Genomic DNA, 16,182 nt, shown 5'->3' on the forward strand with positions numbered 1-16,182 from the left:
ATATATCTTGGGCTTTTTACTTTTGTAGGCTAATAAATTCCCTCCTTAGGCTAGTTGATATAGTTTGGCTCTGTGTTCCCACCCAAATCTCATCTTGAATTGTAATCCCACATGTTGATGGCGGGACCTGGTGGGAGGTGATTGGATCATGGGGACAGTTTTCCTCCATGCTGTTCTCATGATAGTGAGTTCTCACAAGATCTGATGGTTTAAAAGTGTGTGGTGGTTCATCTCTCTCTTGCCACCATGTAAGATGTGCCTTGCTTCTCCATGATTGCAAGTTTCCTGAGGCCTCCCCAGCCATGCAGAACTGTGGGTCAATGAAACCTTTTTTTTCTTTACAAATTACCCAGTCTCAGGTAGTTCTTTAGAGCAGTGTGAAAACAGACTAATATAGAAAATTGGTATTGAGGGAAATAGGGCACTGCTATAAAGATACTTGAAAATATGGAAGTGACTTTGGAACTGGATAATGGGCAGAGATTGGAACAGTTTGGAGGGCTCAGAAGAAGATAGAAGATGTGGGAAAGTTTGGAACTTCCTAGAGACTTGTTGAATGGTTTTGAACAAAATGCTGATATTGATATGTACATATACTACTGAACTATTGTTCCTTATCTAAGTTTGTAACTGAAATTGTTGTATCTATTTAGCTTTATCTAAGAGTGACAGAAAGCTATCACAATAGAAGTCCATAAATAACTTTGAAGGGAAATAAGCTACTGAGAAAAGTTTTTATGAAAAACAGATGACTAATGCCTTTAATATATAAATAGTACAAGCCAATAAACAAAAAACTAAAAGCATCTCCAATAGAAAAATGAATAAAGGACATAAATGACAATAGAAAATGAAGATGACCATATGAAAAAATACTTACCTGCACTAGAAATTTTTTGAGTTGAATTAAAATGTAATGCAATGTTTACCTAACAAATAAGATATATTAAAAATAATATTCAATATTGACAAACTCTGATGAGATGTACACTTAAGGCATTGCTGGTAGTAATATAAAATAGTGCAACTTTTCTGGAAGACAATTGGAATTATGTTTCAAATATATTTAACACATTGTCTCAATGAAATGAGAAATACAGACAAACATTTAGGTAGAAAGATATTATTTTTAGTTATTTATAATAGCAGTCTACTGGGAAATGGTTAAGTAAATATAAAATTTATTTTTGGGTATAATATGAAGTAGGAATTTAATTTTCCCCAAGTGGCTAATTGTTCCAGCATCACTTACTGATCAGTTGAACATTTCTTCACTGATGTTTGACTACACCTCTGGTTCCATATGGACAGTGGTCTGTTTCAGGCATTTTATCCTCTTCTACTGGTCTCTTTATCATCGCATGTTAATATTAGACAGACTTAAGGCCACAGTTTTAGAATGAGTCTTGATATTGGGTAGAACAATCTTCTCTGTGTTCAGATTGTTTCAAAAATATTTTGACAATTTTTCCTTGCTCCCTTTTCTAACTTCACGTACATTTAAAAAACAGCTTATTCAGGTAACCTCAAAGATGCTTTTTTTGAGATTTTAAATAGAATCAAATTTGTGGATACATTTGGGAGAAATGACATCTTTTAGCTATTAAAGTTTCCCCTCCAAGATCATAATATAGGTCTTTATGTATTTAAGTATTCTTTTATGCATCTGTATATGCATATGCATATCTATATCTATAATGGGTTCATACAACTTTTATAAGGTTAATTCCTTACAGGAACCTTGTAATTGTATTGCTATTATGAAGGACACCTTAAAATTTTAACTTTCTGTTTTGGCTGATATACAGAAAGGCAACTGATTTTTGTATAATCAGCTTATATTCAGCAACCTTGAGGAACTCTTAAAATGAGTTTCCTTCCTGATAGTCCACTTTCTCCTACATTAAGGAGCTGACTGGGAATTCTAGGTGTGAAAACTATCAGGTTTCATTCAGAATGTGAGAGTGAGTTGGAAAGAAGGCAAACAGCTAGGGTCACCCCATTCCCTCCTGACCCTGGCAATGGTGAAACTTGGAGGGCTTTTCCCTTAAATAGTATCTATCCCAGTGGAGGAGACCTTGTCTCTCTGATGTGGAATGCTGCAGCCTTACAGGGACTATTGTCTTCAGTCTGGGAGCTTGTTCCTTCTAAGCCTTTGGGTTTTAATTCTTAACTCTTCACTGACTGCCCTATTTAAATCACCTGCCAACCCTCACCTGTGCCTGCCCTTATTCCCTATTACAGAATACTGTTCTTGTCCTTTACAGCAATGATCACATTTTATGAGTTTATTTGTTTGGTAATATCCTTGTTTACTGTCTGTTCTTCTTATCCATTGCAAGTTTCATAAGGTCAGGGACCAGGTCGATTTTGTTCAGCTTTTTCCTGGTCCCTGCCATTTAGTTCAATAAATGTTTGTAGACTGAACAAAGGAGTTAGATGTCAAATATCTGCTTCAATTTTTAATGTTAACAATCCACTTGTCTCATCATTTAAAATATACCTTACTTATGCAATCTGATTTTATCTTCATAATTGCCTTTAAAATAGGGATGCTAGTCCCCATTTGACAAATAAGGCACAGGGAAATCAAATCATATGCTCCAAAAAAAATTAGTAGAGTTGAAAATGGAACCCAAATCATCTAACTCAACACCTGATTTAAAAAACTATAACAAAAATAAGACAGAAAGAAAGGAGGGAATGAAGGATGGAAAGAAAAAAGGAGAGAGGGAAAAAGGAAGGTGGAAAGTAAGGGAGGGAATATTCATTTATGAACTTTCCACATCAAGGGTATACCACATCATTTATCCTTCTAAAAACTCCTTAAGTTTCATACTTTCCCATTAGGAAACCTCATACTCTGCAGACATTTCAGGCCAGCAAACAGATTAAGAATACTCTCATACAACATTGTTATAGAGGAGTCATACAGAGTGAGAAATAAAGGAGTATGCAGTTATAGAATAAGTCTCTTTTTCTCAGCTACATTTCACAACATAAAACTAGATGGTAAAGCCAGGTCACCTAATGGAGTCTGATAATTGTAAGGTTTACTCACAGCATGATTTAAGTTTCAATTTCAAGTTCCAATTCATTCTCTCATAATTTTTCTGCCTTAGTCAACATTACACAAGATGCTGGCTCTCTTACCATTTAAAAGCCACATGAGAATATCTTGCCAGTTTTACTATAGGTATGAGTGTAAAAATAGTTTCTTTCTAGTAGAATCATAATTTAAAAAAAGAAAACTGCACTCAAGTTTTTATTTTAATCAATGATCCTACATCTCCTTTATTTTTCTTATCCCTAAATCTGATGGTGAAATAAATGGTCATTTCTATTATTTTGATTAGCTGACTTCACATTGCGAAGTTACAAGAAGGAAAGGAATCACCTACTGCTGTCAGTCTCTATGTAATAAAAAAAAAAAGAGTACTAGTCCTTACGTTAATAATACTATTTTTGTGATTTGGAGGGGAAAAAACACTTTGCTGCCAAAGGGCAATCCACATAGAAGAGCTGATTGCTGGGTGACACACTGACAGAATGAGACTTTATTATGGAACCTATTGACATGAGAACTCTACATCACTACAAAGTACAGCCACTCACATCTTCCTGAACTCAAACAGAGTAACATTATATAGTATTTATGAATTCTGTCTATTCCAGGAGGGCATAACAACATGTACTTAATCCAAAATCAGGGACAGATAGTGACGTTCTGGTGCTTAGAGATCACACCCTCAGGACTCCAACATACCCATTACTGAGACATCATATTCTATCAGCAGTGTTGCTTCTTGTCCACATTGTTTAAGAATACTCATGGCTTCAGCATGCGTGGTTCCAAGAAGCCGAATTCCATCCACACTGAGCAACCTGTCACCAGGTTTGATCGTGCCCTCTCTGAAGGGAGAATAAAGGAATAGTCTTTATTAATTTACCACAAAGGGGCTTGGTATTAATAGTCACTTAGCCAAATTCATTTTGTTACACATATTCTGCCATCCATCCCATCTGCAATCTTTTAAAGCATCAAGTGTGACAGTAAGAGTATAAAGAAGTAACCCTGAACAGAAAATTGCTGTAATATGAAAATCAGTAATGAGAAAATAACTACACATTAGCAAAACACCTAGTTACCCACAGGTAATTTTTGAAGTACAAAAGTAAGAAGGGCATATTTTCCCTTTTCTACGTTTTTGCCTGAATGTCTAAAATGGATTCATTGGAGGCCAGAAAATACTATTCACCTATTTTCCCAAAGTCAGGTAAACAGAAAAGCCAGGGAATTTCATTCAAATTATTACCAGTGAATCCAAGCAGGATAGGAATTGCTGGTGAGAAATTTCCCTTGTCTATAAATTTCCCTACTGATTTATAAGGCCATTTGGCAATCATGAAATTGATTCAACCTCACATTCCCTGGAAGAGGAAGGCAAATGCTATTCTCCCTGCTGTGACCACAGACACTCAAGGCATTGAGAGATGACTCAGTGACACCACGAAAGTACAGCCAGGGTGGCCCCCAGATAACCCTGCCTCAGAGAGGGGCACAAAAATGAGAAAATCAAATGGTGGGATTATATGTTGAGGATTTGGAAAGAATAATAATGACCTTTGAAATAAACATCTTTCACCTAGTTCACTTTCTATGTCCTTTGGCTCCATTTTTTTTCTTAAATTCTCAGATTTTTTTGAGTTCTAAATTAATTTGGTAATACAAGTACACCACTCACAAGCTCGTAGCCTATGTTTTGACATTTCTGTCAACTCCAACTCTAAATGTTAATAAGAAATGAAAATATTCTAATTCGCTTCAGGAAGAGTGATTCACTAGAGACACATGGAAAGGGAAAAGGGGAAACTCTTGGACATTTTGTTACCTGCTGCAAATGCAAATACACGTCAGCACAAGTAAGACACCAGTGTTTTCCTATTTTCTAATTTTATATGAAATATCATCTTTCTTAAAAGTGAGCTAATCATATGAGCTTCAAAGGAAAAGAAACCTGAATTCTTCCCACAGTTCTTTCACTTACTTACTGCCATACTGGGCAGTTTTGTCATCTGTGAATGTGGATACAAAGACCTCATTTAGAGGGTGGGTTCTAAGGATAAAATAAGATAATGTCCACCAAGCCCTCAAAACAGTCCCTAGCACATAGAAAGTGCTTAATGGTTATAAATGGTTAATTAATTAATGGTTATTAATGGTTAATATTTATTAATAATAAATAATATTGTTATCTTTATCTCTTAACAAAGGTTTTTAAGTTTATCCTGGTCTCAAACAGAGAGACAGGAGGAATCAGTACATTTTCCTCCTCCCCTTCAACAGTCTCTAATGGCAGCAGTTGTGTTCCCCCATCATTATAGAGTCAACTTTTACTGTGGGAAACTAATACAGAGGTGAGTATCTCCAGAGACACTTAAGTTGTGAGCCTATTTGGGGCCCTACAAGGCTTACAGTAGGAAAGTTGAAGGCATTTGCCCTTCACATGTTCAAATTAGCAAGGAAGAGAAATGCAAAGAAAACTCTAGAGACCAATGAAATGTCTTCCATTTTACTAAAAGTCACTTCCATTCTGACCTACAGAGTCACTATCAAAAGATAACACTAATAGTAAGAATGTTGAGAATGGTAAGAATCTCACCACCACCACCTATCTGTCCAGCCTGGGAGATTAGCAAGAGGAGAAGATGCATTTCCAGCACCTGCCTAAAAGAGCCAGCTGAGTCTGTAAGTGCCTCCCCTGTGCCAGTCCCCTGCAAGGCATTATATATCTCCAACCTTTGATAAAACTGAACAGCTCTGAAAGGTAGATATTAGTATCCACATTTCCAACGGTGGTGGAAATTGAGCTCAGTATTAAGTCACTTGATAAACCTATAGTATAGTAAGTATAGACTCTAGAGGCAAACCTTATTTTTTCTGATTCCATAGCTCAGACTCTCAGTTTTCACATTGTAACATGTTTGCTTAATATCTACATTTTACTGTAAAATTTCTAATACATCAACTTCTATGTCAAAGTCCCCAGCTTTATTTATTTTGTTTTGGATAGTGACACAGAAAGATAAAGTTTACCTGTCAGCAGGTCCTCCAGGACGAACACATGTTATCACAACTGGACGAGATTTATTTCTATCATCATGTGCTCCCCCTAGCAAAGAAAAGGAATAGAGCTTAAAAATGCTTTCATTGTTGACATTTAAAAAAATCACCTGCAAGATTTCAGTTGAGAAATGTCCTACTTCATGTACGGAGGAAAATATGTAAAATTATCCTTGAGGCATACAAAAGGCTTAAAGGTCTTGCTCATTTTATAAAGAATGTATTTTTGAAGTCACCATTTCATCATCTTTCAATAAATACATGGCTGTAACCGGGTAATATATAAAGTATTTAACAACTGGTATGGCAAGAGGATCAACTGATTATATCAAGTACTGGCCCGATTTGAACAGCTGTCAGTTATACCGTACAGATGTGTATATCTGTGCCAATCAAACTGATCTAAAATACTGGTCAGTAGGTCTACAACCTAACATAAAGGAAACAAAAATCAAAGTAAAATAAAAATCCTAGTATTAAAAAAGAAAGCAAAAAAAAAAAAAAAAATTCAAGTGACCAAGTGACTTTCATTAAAAGTGAGGTGTTCAAAAATTTGGGGCAAATTTTTCAGACTGTGTCAAACCAGCTGCAATCCTTGAATGGGAATTTTAATTTTCTGTTAGAAAAAATTCTCCACAAGAATTCATGGAAACATAGATGTTTCAAGATGGAAGGTAATTTATTGTAAATTCTCTTTTTAATCCATAATCCTTTTGTACAATTTCCTTAATCTGTGCTCCCCCAGCATCTGCATGAAATGCACGGGTGCTGGCCTACTTACTAGATGTGAGGCTGCTCACTCCACATTTGGACACCAAGGAGTGTTACAAAGTTCTTCCTAATATTTAACTGACATCTCTCCTCCTTCAACTTTCATTCACTGGTCTTTGTTCTATGATCCTGAGCAGTAAAATAAAAATGTATGCTCTCTTCTACAAAAATGTTTCTGAAAGTTGAAAACAGAGATTATATGCCAGCTAAATCCCACCTTCTTAATGTTGAACAATGCCAGTTTCCTTATCTATTCTTTATGTGACCTGGTTTCTTTGCATATCACCATCCTGTCTGTCCATCTGTGAGTTTTCTAGTTTGCCAATATCTGATAAATATGAAGCTATTGTCAACTATTTCTCCCTTAATGTTTGCGTGCTAGAACAGATGGACATTTCCCAAACCTGGTATAGGCCAAAAGGTCGCCTTACAGAAAATAGCCTAAGAGAAAAACTAAAAGGCATTTGCAGTTCCTTAGGAAGGCAAATGCTTCTTTTGTGCTCACTTCTATGACAAGTGATTTGTTTAGTGTGATTGATTGGTAAAAGCTCTCGTTCAGCATTTTATCAGTATTTTATTCTTTCATTGTGTTTAGCTTCTTTAGAAATTCCTCTTTGAAATAAGAAATTCACCACTTTCTCAGAAAAAAATTTTAAAATGAAAATTTTAAATGTTACTACAAATGCTTACCCATATTTATGTAAATACTGTTACATAATTTCTCTTTTGCAAGGTGATCATAAAGAATAGGTTTGCTTTTCCCTAAAGGAAAATCGATTGAGAAAAGGATGAGGGCCAAAGATAGCAAGAAATCATTCCATAATTTTGGCTTGTATTTACAAATTTCAAAATGTAACATTGAATGCCTGTTAAAGTGTGAGATAGTTGTATATTTCTTGATATGTGGCATTTTACTGTGATTTGTAATGAACGAAGTTTCCTGTGTGACTCACTTAGGTTCTAGAAGTTTGCAGCAGCAAGGCAAAACAGGAACCACTCAGAGACCAGTGATATTCTCAATCCTGGTGTACATTAGTATCAACTGGGATGCTTTTTGAAAATATCAATGCCAGAGACACAGTGCAGACCAAATCTGAATATCAAGCAGCATATGTTAAATGACTAGGCCCACCTACAATTTTACATTTGACAATGACTAGAGAAGGTTTCCTTGTCTAAAGTGTAAAGCAACTTCATGGCAGAGTGCCTTTCCTATCAGCCCAACTCATCTCCTCTGGCTTGCTTGCATTAACTGAAATTTAACACTCCAAAGTTTAGGCCAGAACATCATTTTTACTCTATGGATGCAAGGTTCTATTGTTTAGGGAATAAAGGTTTTAGAACTTGTGACTTCGAGCATTAGAAATATAATTCCGTTCATCAGCTAAAACCTTAATGTTGCAAGTTCCATTCTAATAGGTTAAGAAGAACTTCACCCATACTAAATAGATATGCTCTACCTGCAGTAACTTCTCTTTCCTGGCTGTCCTGGTATTTTCTACTGATCTAAGTTTAGCTCAACTCCCATCTATGCCAAAACATCTTATCTGCCATACTAATATTTACTCACAGCACTTACTCATTCTGATTAACCAGTGATTCTTAAGTGATGGGTAGTGACCACCTTCTGAACAGGGAAAATCCTCCAGATGGACCTCAAACTAATCTAAAAATAGAAATTCTTTATCTGATTCTCATTGAGAAATTATGCAAAACTCCAAAAACGTTTATGTTCAACCAACATATTAAGGGAGTTATTAAGGCCTATCAAAATGTGGTACTCATAAACCAATACTGGCTTATTGTAACTAAGTTTTTAAAAATCAGTATAATACTACGAAGTCTGATGTCCACACAAATCTAGGCAACATTCAATCATTCACTTATTAAGTGCCTCCTGGGCATACACACAGATAGTTGAAATTCCTGCAAACTGTGGGAAGGGTGTTTTACTAACATCATATCATCAGTTGTCTTGAGGTGGTTGCACATTTCAAGTGCTTCTATTCTGTTTATTTCTTAATAATACATTACTCTTGGTTTAGCTCCTTTATTAGTAATTTGATTCATTATTGACTAACCATACAGTCACTATCAATGAATATCTGCAACAGCAGTATTTTTTGGCATAGTGTTTCAATAATTAGGCTTGTATGCATGTGATTGAAGAACCTTCTCATTCATATCTGTATTGCAAAACAGATTTGTATATATCACCCTTCAGCCAAAAATTACTTGTACAGTGACTTTTCACTATATTCATCTGGTTATTTTAAACAGAAATTTAGGAATGGTTAGGGTAAATGATCTTGGGCTCTGTTCCTCCACCTGAAAATAGTCCTTGGTCAGAAAAATGTGATAACTACAAGTCTAAACCTCTCAATGAGTTCCTAGTTCCTCATTCTCTCTACTACTCACTTGAGCACTCTATCAACTTATGTCTTAAATTCACTGGACTGTAATTCCCTGTAGAGTGGGGTCTTGTCTTATGACTCTATAGTACTTCCCTCCATGCTGACATGTTGACATGTGCTTAATAAACATTTGACTGATTGATTTGCTGAGTGACTGGGATAAAATGAAAGCTACTATTTAAAACTCAATCACTTAAGACAAATCTGTACAAGTATCCACATCTCTTTTATTCTTTCATGCATATTTATTAATATGTTTAATTTTAATTAATGTTTTAACAATTTTGATAGAATTTTTACTCTGTTGAAGTACAAAACGTTATAGGTGAAGACAAAAACAATCAAGAAATGTGAACTGTTAAAATATTCCTGATAGTGGAAAACCAAATACTGCATGTTCTTGCTTATAAGTGGGTGCTAAGCATTGAGTACACGTGGACACAAAGAAGGGAACAACAGACACTGGGGCCTATTTGAGGGTGGCAGGTGGGAGGAGGATGAGGATTGAAAAACTACTGATTGAGTATGATGATGATTACTTGCATGACAAAATTATCTGTACCCCAAGCCCCCATGACATGCAATTCCCCCATGTAACAAATCTGCACATGTACCCCTTGAACCCAAGATAAAAGTTGGAAAGAAAAAAAACCCCTGATGTTTATATAGCTCCCTATTGAACCTCATTGTCACACTACAGATTGAGAGTTGTTAATGTAGGCATAGTCTTTATGCAATAAAATTACTAATAAGAAAATATAATGCAAGATAGAATTATACTTTAGAATTAGTAGTTTAATGACAAGTTGGAGTCACCTGAAATTGTTATGATCAATGCCATATTATAATATGATGACTTGAGCTGAAGCACATAGATACCCAAGAGATTAGAATCTTTGAACCATTTTTAGAAAGCTACAATAACCAAATGTGTTTCTGGAGAAATTTATTTAAATAAAGTCCCTTAATTCTGGTGTATTAAATCAAATCAAGGCATACTAATCAACATTTTTGATTCAGTGATACAGAAAAATATAAAAGGAAAGACAAAAGATATGTTGAAAAGTATAGGATGACTGAATTGACAAGGTTTATAAACAGTGGCTTCTTGCTCTGTATTAATGAACCAAAAATAGAGCTACATTTGGTTTCCATTTTTATGGCCATTCATTGTCGTGTTTATTTAAAGAAGAGAAGATCTTTCTAACCCACAGAGTGAGAGAAAATATTTACAACTTACACATCCAACAAAGGACTAATATCCAGAATCTACAGGGAACTCAGAGAAATTAGCAAGAAAAAAACCAAACAATTCCATCAAAAAGTGCACTAAGGACATGAATAGACAATTCTCAAAAGAAGATATACAAATGGCCAACAAACATATGAAAAAAATGCTCAGCATCACTAATGATCAGGGAAATGCAAATCAAAACCACAATGTGGTACCATCTTATTCCCACAAAAGTGGCCATAATTAAACAAGCAAACAAACAAACAAACAAAAACACATAAGAAAACAGATGTTGACATGGATGCAGTGAAACGGGAACACTTCTATACTGCTGGAGGGAATGTAAACTAGTATGACCACTATGGAAAACAGTGTGGGGATCCTTAAAGAACAAAAAGTAGAACTATCATTTGATCCAGCAATTCTACGACTGGATATCTACCCAGAGGAAAAGAAGTCATTACATAAAAGAGATACTTGCACATGCATATTTATAGCAGCACGATTTGCAATTGCAAAAATATAGAACCAGCCCAAATACCCATCAATCAACTAGTGGATAAATAAACTGTGGTATACATATACAATAGAATACTATTCAGCCATAAAAAGGAATGAATTGATGGAATTTGCAGCAACCTGGATGGAACTGGAGACCATTATTTCAAGTGAAGTAACTCAGGAATGGAAAACCAAACATTGTATGTTCTCATTCATAAGTAGGAGTTAAGCTATGAGGATGCAAAGGCATAAGAATGATACAAAGGACTTTTAGGACTTGGGGAAAAGTGGGAAGGAGGTGAGGAATAAAAGACTACAAATTGGGTTCAATGTATGCTGCTCGAGTGGTGGGTGCACCAAAATCTCACAAATCACCACTAAAGAACTTATGCATGTAACCAAATACCCAAATACCACCTGTTCCCTGAAAACCTATGGAAATAATTTTTTAAGTAGATTTTTCTAATCAACACCTACCTCGTATTACAAAACCAAAGGTATTGCCTTCTTTATGTAATGTGACCTCCACGGTTCGGAAAATAACACTTGATCCTTGCACAGCTGAATAAAGGAAAGAGAGAAGGAAATATAACTTGTAAGTCATCATAACATTTCTAAATCATTCAATGTGGCATAAAATATTACAGATCCCTGTTGCAAATAAGTTTTGAGTAATAAGCAACAGTTCCTTTTCAAAGAAAATGTTTTAAAAACTGTAATGATGTAAAAATATCATAAAACAGTCTTTTGTATAAGTGACTCATATAGATACAAGTGTAACCAAAATCAAAGCTAGTTCATTTCCTTCTATATAGTTAGTTTCTAGATAACAGGGTGATATTTACATTGTTTAAACTCTACCTAACAAGAGAGACAGTATTTATACAAGTAGAATTGTTTTCCTTTTGTAAAATGCAAAAACAATATTTTGTAACACTTGTAAAATAACTTCTGTATTTATTTTAATTTTGCAGCTGGCACAGGAAGAAAAATTACCATTCTCAGATTGCTATCAATAATTAGGCTGATGCTAATAGATGTTCTGACACATACATAGCTATTAAACTAAGACACAGCAACCCAGATGAAACTTGGAGGGCAAAAGAAATTCTAAATACATTCAGAATACTACTACTATCTAAGAAACTACAGATTGACTTAATTTTACTTGATACACTATGCTTATGTTGTGTTTGCGTGATTATCGCTTTCATTTAATAAAATGGAATTGTATTGTCAAGCTGCAATCTCTAGTCACATTACATACATGTATGACAGTATAAGGTATATGAAGGTATAGTTACGAAAATATTCTGTAAGATTGCTTTTGAGAACCTGTTGAGTCATGCTGATTGTACTATACACTATTTCTGCATTAAAAAAACCCATAAAACTTCTACAAATTGGTATTTTATCATTATGACAGAGGGATGTTTTTATTCATAGAGACTTGTAATGTGTAGGAGAATTTTAGATCTTTACTTTGAATTTGTATCTAGTTAATGCCATGTTCATTATCAAGTAACACATTGTTTTTACATTCCTACTAGATCCTGAAGGGTTTATTAGATAAAACTATCAGCAAGAAATATACAGGCAGGCCAGGCACGGTGGCTCACGCCTGTAATCACAGCACTTTGGGAGGCCAAGGCGGGGAGGTCACAAGGTCAGGAATTCAAGGCCAGCCTGACTAAGATGGTGAAACCGCGTCTCTACTAAAAATACAAAAATCAGCCGGGCGTGGTGGCAGACACCTGTAATCCCAGCTACTTTGGAGGCCGAGGCAGGAGAATCACTTGAACCTGCGGGGGCGGAGACTGCGGTGAGCCGAGATCGCGCCACTGCACTCCAGCCTGGGTGACAGAGTGAGACTGTCTCAAAAAAAAAAAAAAAAAAAATATATATATATATATATATACACACACACACACACACACACACATATATATACACACACACAGGCAGAATCCAAAGGCATTGTTTAAAACAACTTTTCCTACAGAAATAGCAAGTAGTTTTAGGCTTTAATTACAATTATTTTTAATTATCAGAAATTCTGAACCCTCAAGGGAACAAACATGATTAAGAAAAGTACACATTTAAATTCATAAAACTGTCCACTATCTGGCTGGGACATAAAGTACAATAAAAATTTGGATCGGCTGAAAAACAACATAAACCTACAGTTGAAAAATGTTTTGGTATACTGCTGATTTAATTAAATGTCATGTTCTTGCTATCAGGGGAATTTCAGCTTAAACTAATCAACTAGGAACAGTACTCACAAACAGATGAAAGTGTTGAGGTACAGTTTTAATTAAACAAAAAAAATTGAGTTCATTCCAAATGTTTTCTTATTTCCATGGCTCAACAAGCCACTTGAAGAAATTGGTTAAGAACATAATTTTTTTTTGTTCTCTAGGTAAGTGAGGAAAGGAAAGGATATGGAAAGAAATAATTAATAAGAATTTACTGTGTGCTCAGAACTCTGCAAAAATGGTTTACACATATTATTTCATTTACTCAGTAAATCAGCTTTCAATGATATACAACTGAATTCTAATTCTGGGCCACCTGTCCTTGTTGGCTGCATATCTGTTATGGGAATGCAAAGTACTGCAATTTTGATATTGCTTTAGCTAAATCTCGCTGACTACAAAATCTTACAATCAAATTTAAAGTCAGTATAAAGGCTCTGTATTTTCTACAGGTTTAGATTATCTACATTATTGTTCTCCATCATTTACAAAGATAAATTTGAATGTTGACTGCATTTTAATACAATTAATGAAATACATTTGGTCTTTATCATTTTTATTTGCATGGCTGGCTCTTCGTGATTGGGTTTTCATGTGCAGTACCAGACATCCTGCATTGCCATGTAAATTTTACTAATGACTCATACATATATATGTGTACACAAAGTTCCAATTAAGGGGCTTACCCAGTGGATCAAAGTGTAGGTAGAAACCAAGTTCACAATGTAAACATTCACCTCGGCCTGTCAGTTGTGCTGTTGTCCCTTCTTTCTATATGTGGATATACATCTACTTCTATACAGTTATTTTCCTATGGTAGATGAGGTTTTTGAAATTACAAACTCCTTCCCTGCCTCCCTATTCCCTGTCTCAATAGGAGAATAGGAGTTGTGAACGTTCCTACCTCATTATGCTGCACTTGCCCATGTGACTTACTTTTGCCACTAGGCTGTTAAGAGACACAAGCAGAGGCTGGAATTGCACTTACATGGCTGCGCTTGCCCTGTTTTCCCTCTGCCATTGCCCCAGGAAGAGCTTCCTCCAGGTAGTTGCTGTTCCCTCAGACTGAATCCCAGAGTAAATCACATGGAGAAGACCTGAGATTATCTTTCTCCCTCTCTCCTTCTCCTCACCACCACCACCACCACCACCACCACCACCACCACCACCACCACTACCATCTGTCTATTTCAGAACTGAGAAGTCAGAGGACTGTCACAGGGGCATGCTTTTACACATTTATTTGAGTTTAAAATGACTCCTTATGATAGAAAGCTCATCTGAGTTAGCTAATGGATTAACAGTGAAGACTGCCTTTGCCAATCAGATTATAAGGCAGACTGTTTTCCATTAAATGCCCATGAGGTAAATCTGTAGCTCCAAGGTTTACATGAAAACAGAATTTAAAGACATATAAAACAAGTAATATGCTAGGAATTGCATCCTTTCTAACTATTTATGCTTATGATAATTTTAGGTGTTAACTAAAAATGGATGAGAATTATGTAACATTTCAAAATTCTTTAAGAGTTAAGTGACCAAAAAATTTGAAGGCACCGCTCTAGACCAACTTTTTATTTTTATTATTTATTTATTTTTAATTGAGACATGGTCTTTCTGTGTTGCCCAGGGTGGTCTTGAACTCCTAGGCTCAAGGGATCCTCCTGCATCCGCCTCCCAAAGTGCTAGGTAGGATTACAGGTGTAAGCCACCACACCCAGCCTAGACCAACTTTTAATACATATATATCTAAGATACAGGTTGGTAATAGTCTCTCTACAGTCTCGAAGGATCACATAATTTTAAAGTCAGAAAGAGCTTTAGAGCTTATGTAAACCAATCATTTTATTTTCATAAAGAAACTGAATCTCAGAAAGGGCCAAGGTCAAACCAGTTTTCTTCTATCAGATTACACACACACACACACACACACACACACACACACACACACACTCTTTCTCTCTCTCTCTCACACACTCTCTCTCTCTCTCTCTGTCTCTCCTGGTTCTTTCTGAACTCTGTGATTGGCTGAGCCTCAAACTGCTGTGATCCTGACAGAGCTACCAGTCTTGGCCTTGGGTGGCTTGTCTTTTAGCAGTTAGTTCTCCTTACGGACTTTCAGCTGTGGATGGCCTGTTTCTGCTCTAGCAGTCCCAGCTAAGTGAAAGGGGAACTAATTAATCCCTTCAACCACTCTGAACTCAAGTATCTTATTACTTTCTTCAAACATAATAGAAAGAGACAGATTATTCTGGGAGAGTAGACCCCTTTTGATTTCCATCAAAACAATGCACACTTTTGTGTTTAAACATATTTCCCCCCTTTTCCATCAACTTTATTGTGTCAGGGAGAAAAAGATGGTACTGCGTAATCACCAAGTCACGACAGGTTTTAACTCCTAAACATTTCTGATATCCATCTTCTTCTCTAACTCTACTAATGCTATGTTTATTTAGGATCTCACTTCTCTTTTGGAAAATTGTAACAGCCTTTGGGCTTGTAGCCTCTGGTCTTTTCTCTATTTGGCCTCCTACAATGATAAATCTAAACACTCAGATCTTATGATGCCATTCCTCTTTAAGAGCTCCTCATGGCCCACTGGATGCCAAACTCCATCAATATGGCTTATAAGGCCCTCGTTTGGTCCTTGTGTGCCTCATTGGCCTCATCTATCTCCAAGCCCTCTCTTTCTTTCTTTCCTTCTTTTTTTTTTTTTTTTTGAGATGGAGTCTTGCTCTGTTGCCCAGGCTAGAGTACAGTGGCACAATCTTGGCTCACCGCAACCTCCACCTCCCAGATTCAAGCAATTCTCCTACCTCAGCCTCTCAAATAGCTGGGATTACTGGCAGCCACCACCATGCCTGGCTAATTTTTGTATTT

The 16,182-nt window shown here is 35.9% G+C and overlaps 1 protein-coding gene and 1 long non-coding RNA gene across 12 annotated transcripts in view; one reads left to right on the plus strand and one right to left on the minus strand.

Annotated features, from left to right (window-relative positions):
• Positions 1-16,182, minus strand: part of GRIP1 (glutamate receptor interacting protein 1) — a 715,153-nt gene that overhangs the window by 160,003 nt on the left and 538,968 nt on the right. For all 11 annotated transcript variants that reach the window (XM_077954689.1, XM_077954687.1, XM_077954683.1 and 8 more), the window contains exons 5-7: positions 11,522-11,605; positions 6,098-6,173; positions 3,767-3,912 (exon numbers count right to left, since the gene is read on the minus strand). In XM_077954689.1, the coding sequence (XP_077810815.1) occupies positions 3,767-3,912; positions 6,098-6,173; positions 11,522-11,605 (306 nt within the window). The remainder of the gene's footprint in view (positions 1-3,766; positions 3,913-6,097; positions 6,174-11,521; positions 11,606-16,182) is intronic.
• Positions 1-16,182, plus strand: part of LOC144332948 (uncharacterized) — a 183,426-nt gene that overhangs the window by 14,115 nt on the left and 153,129 nt on the right. The gene's annotated exons all lie outside the window — the stretch shown is intronic.

This window comes from Macaca mulatta, chromosome 11 (genome assembly GCF_049350105.2).
Source record: "Macaca mulatta isolate MMU2019108-1 chromosome 11, T2T-MMU8v2.0, whole genome shotgun sequence".
In the NCBI taxonomy this organism is placed as follows: domain Eukaryota; kingdom Metazoa; phylum Chordata; class Mammalia; order Primates; family Cercopithecidae; genus Macaca; species Macaca mulatta.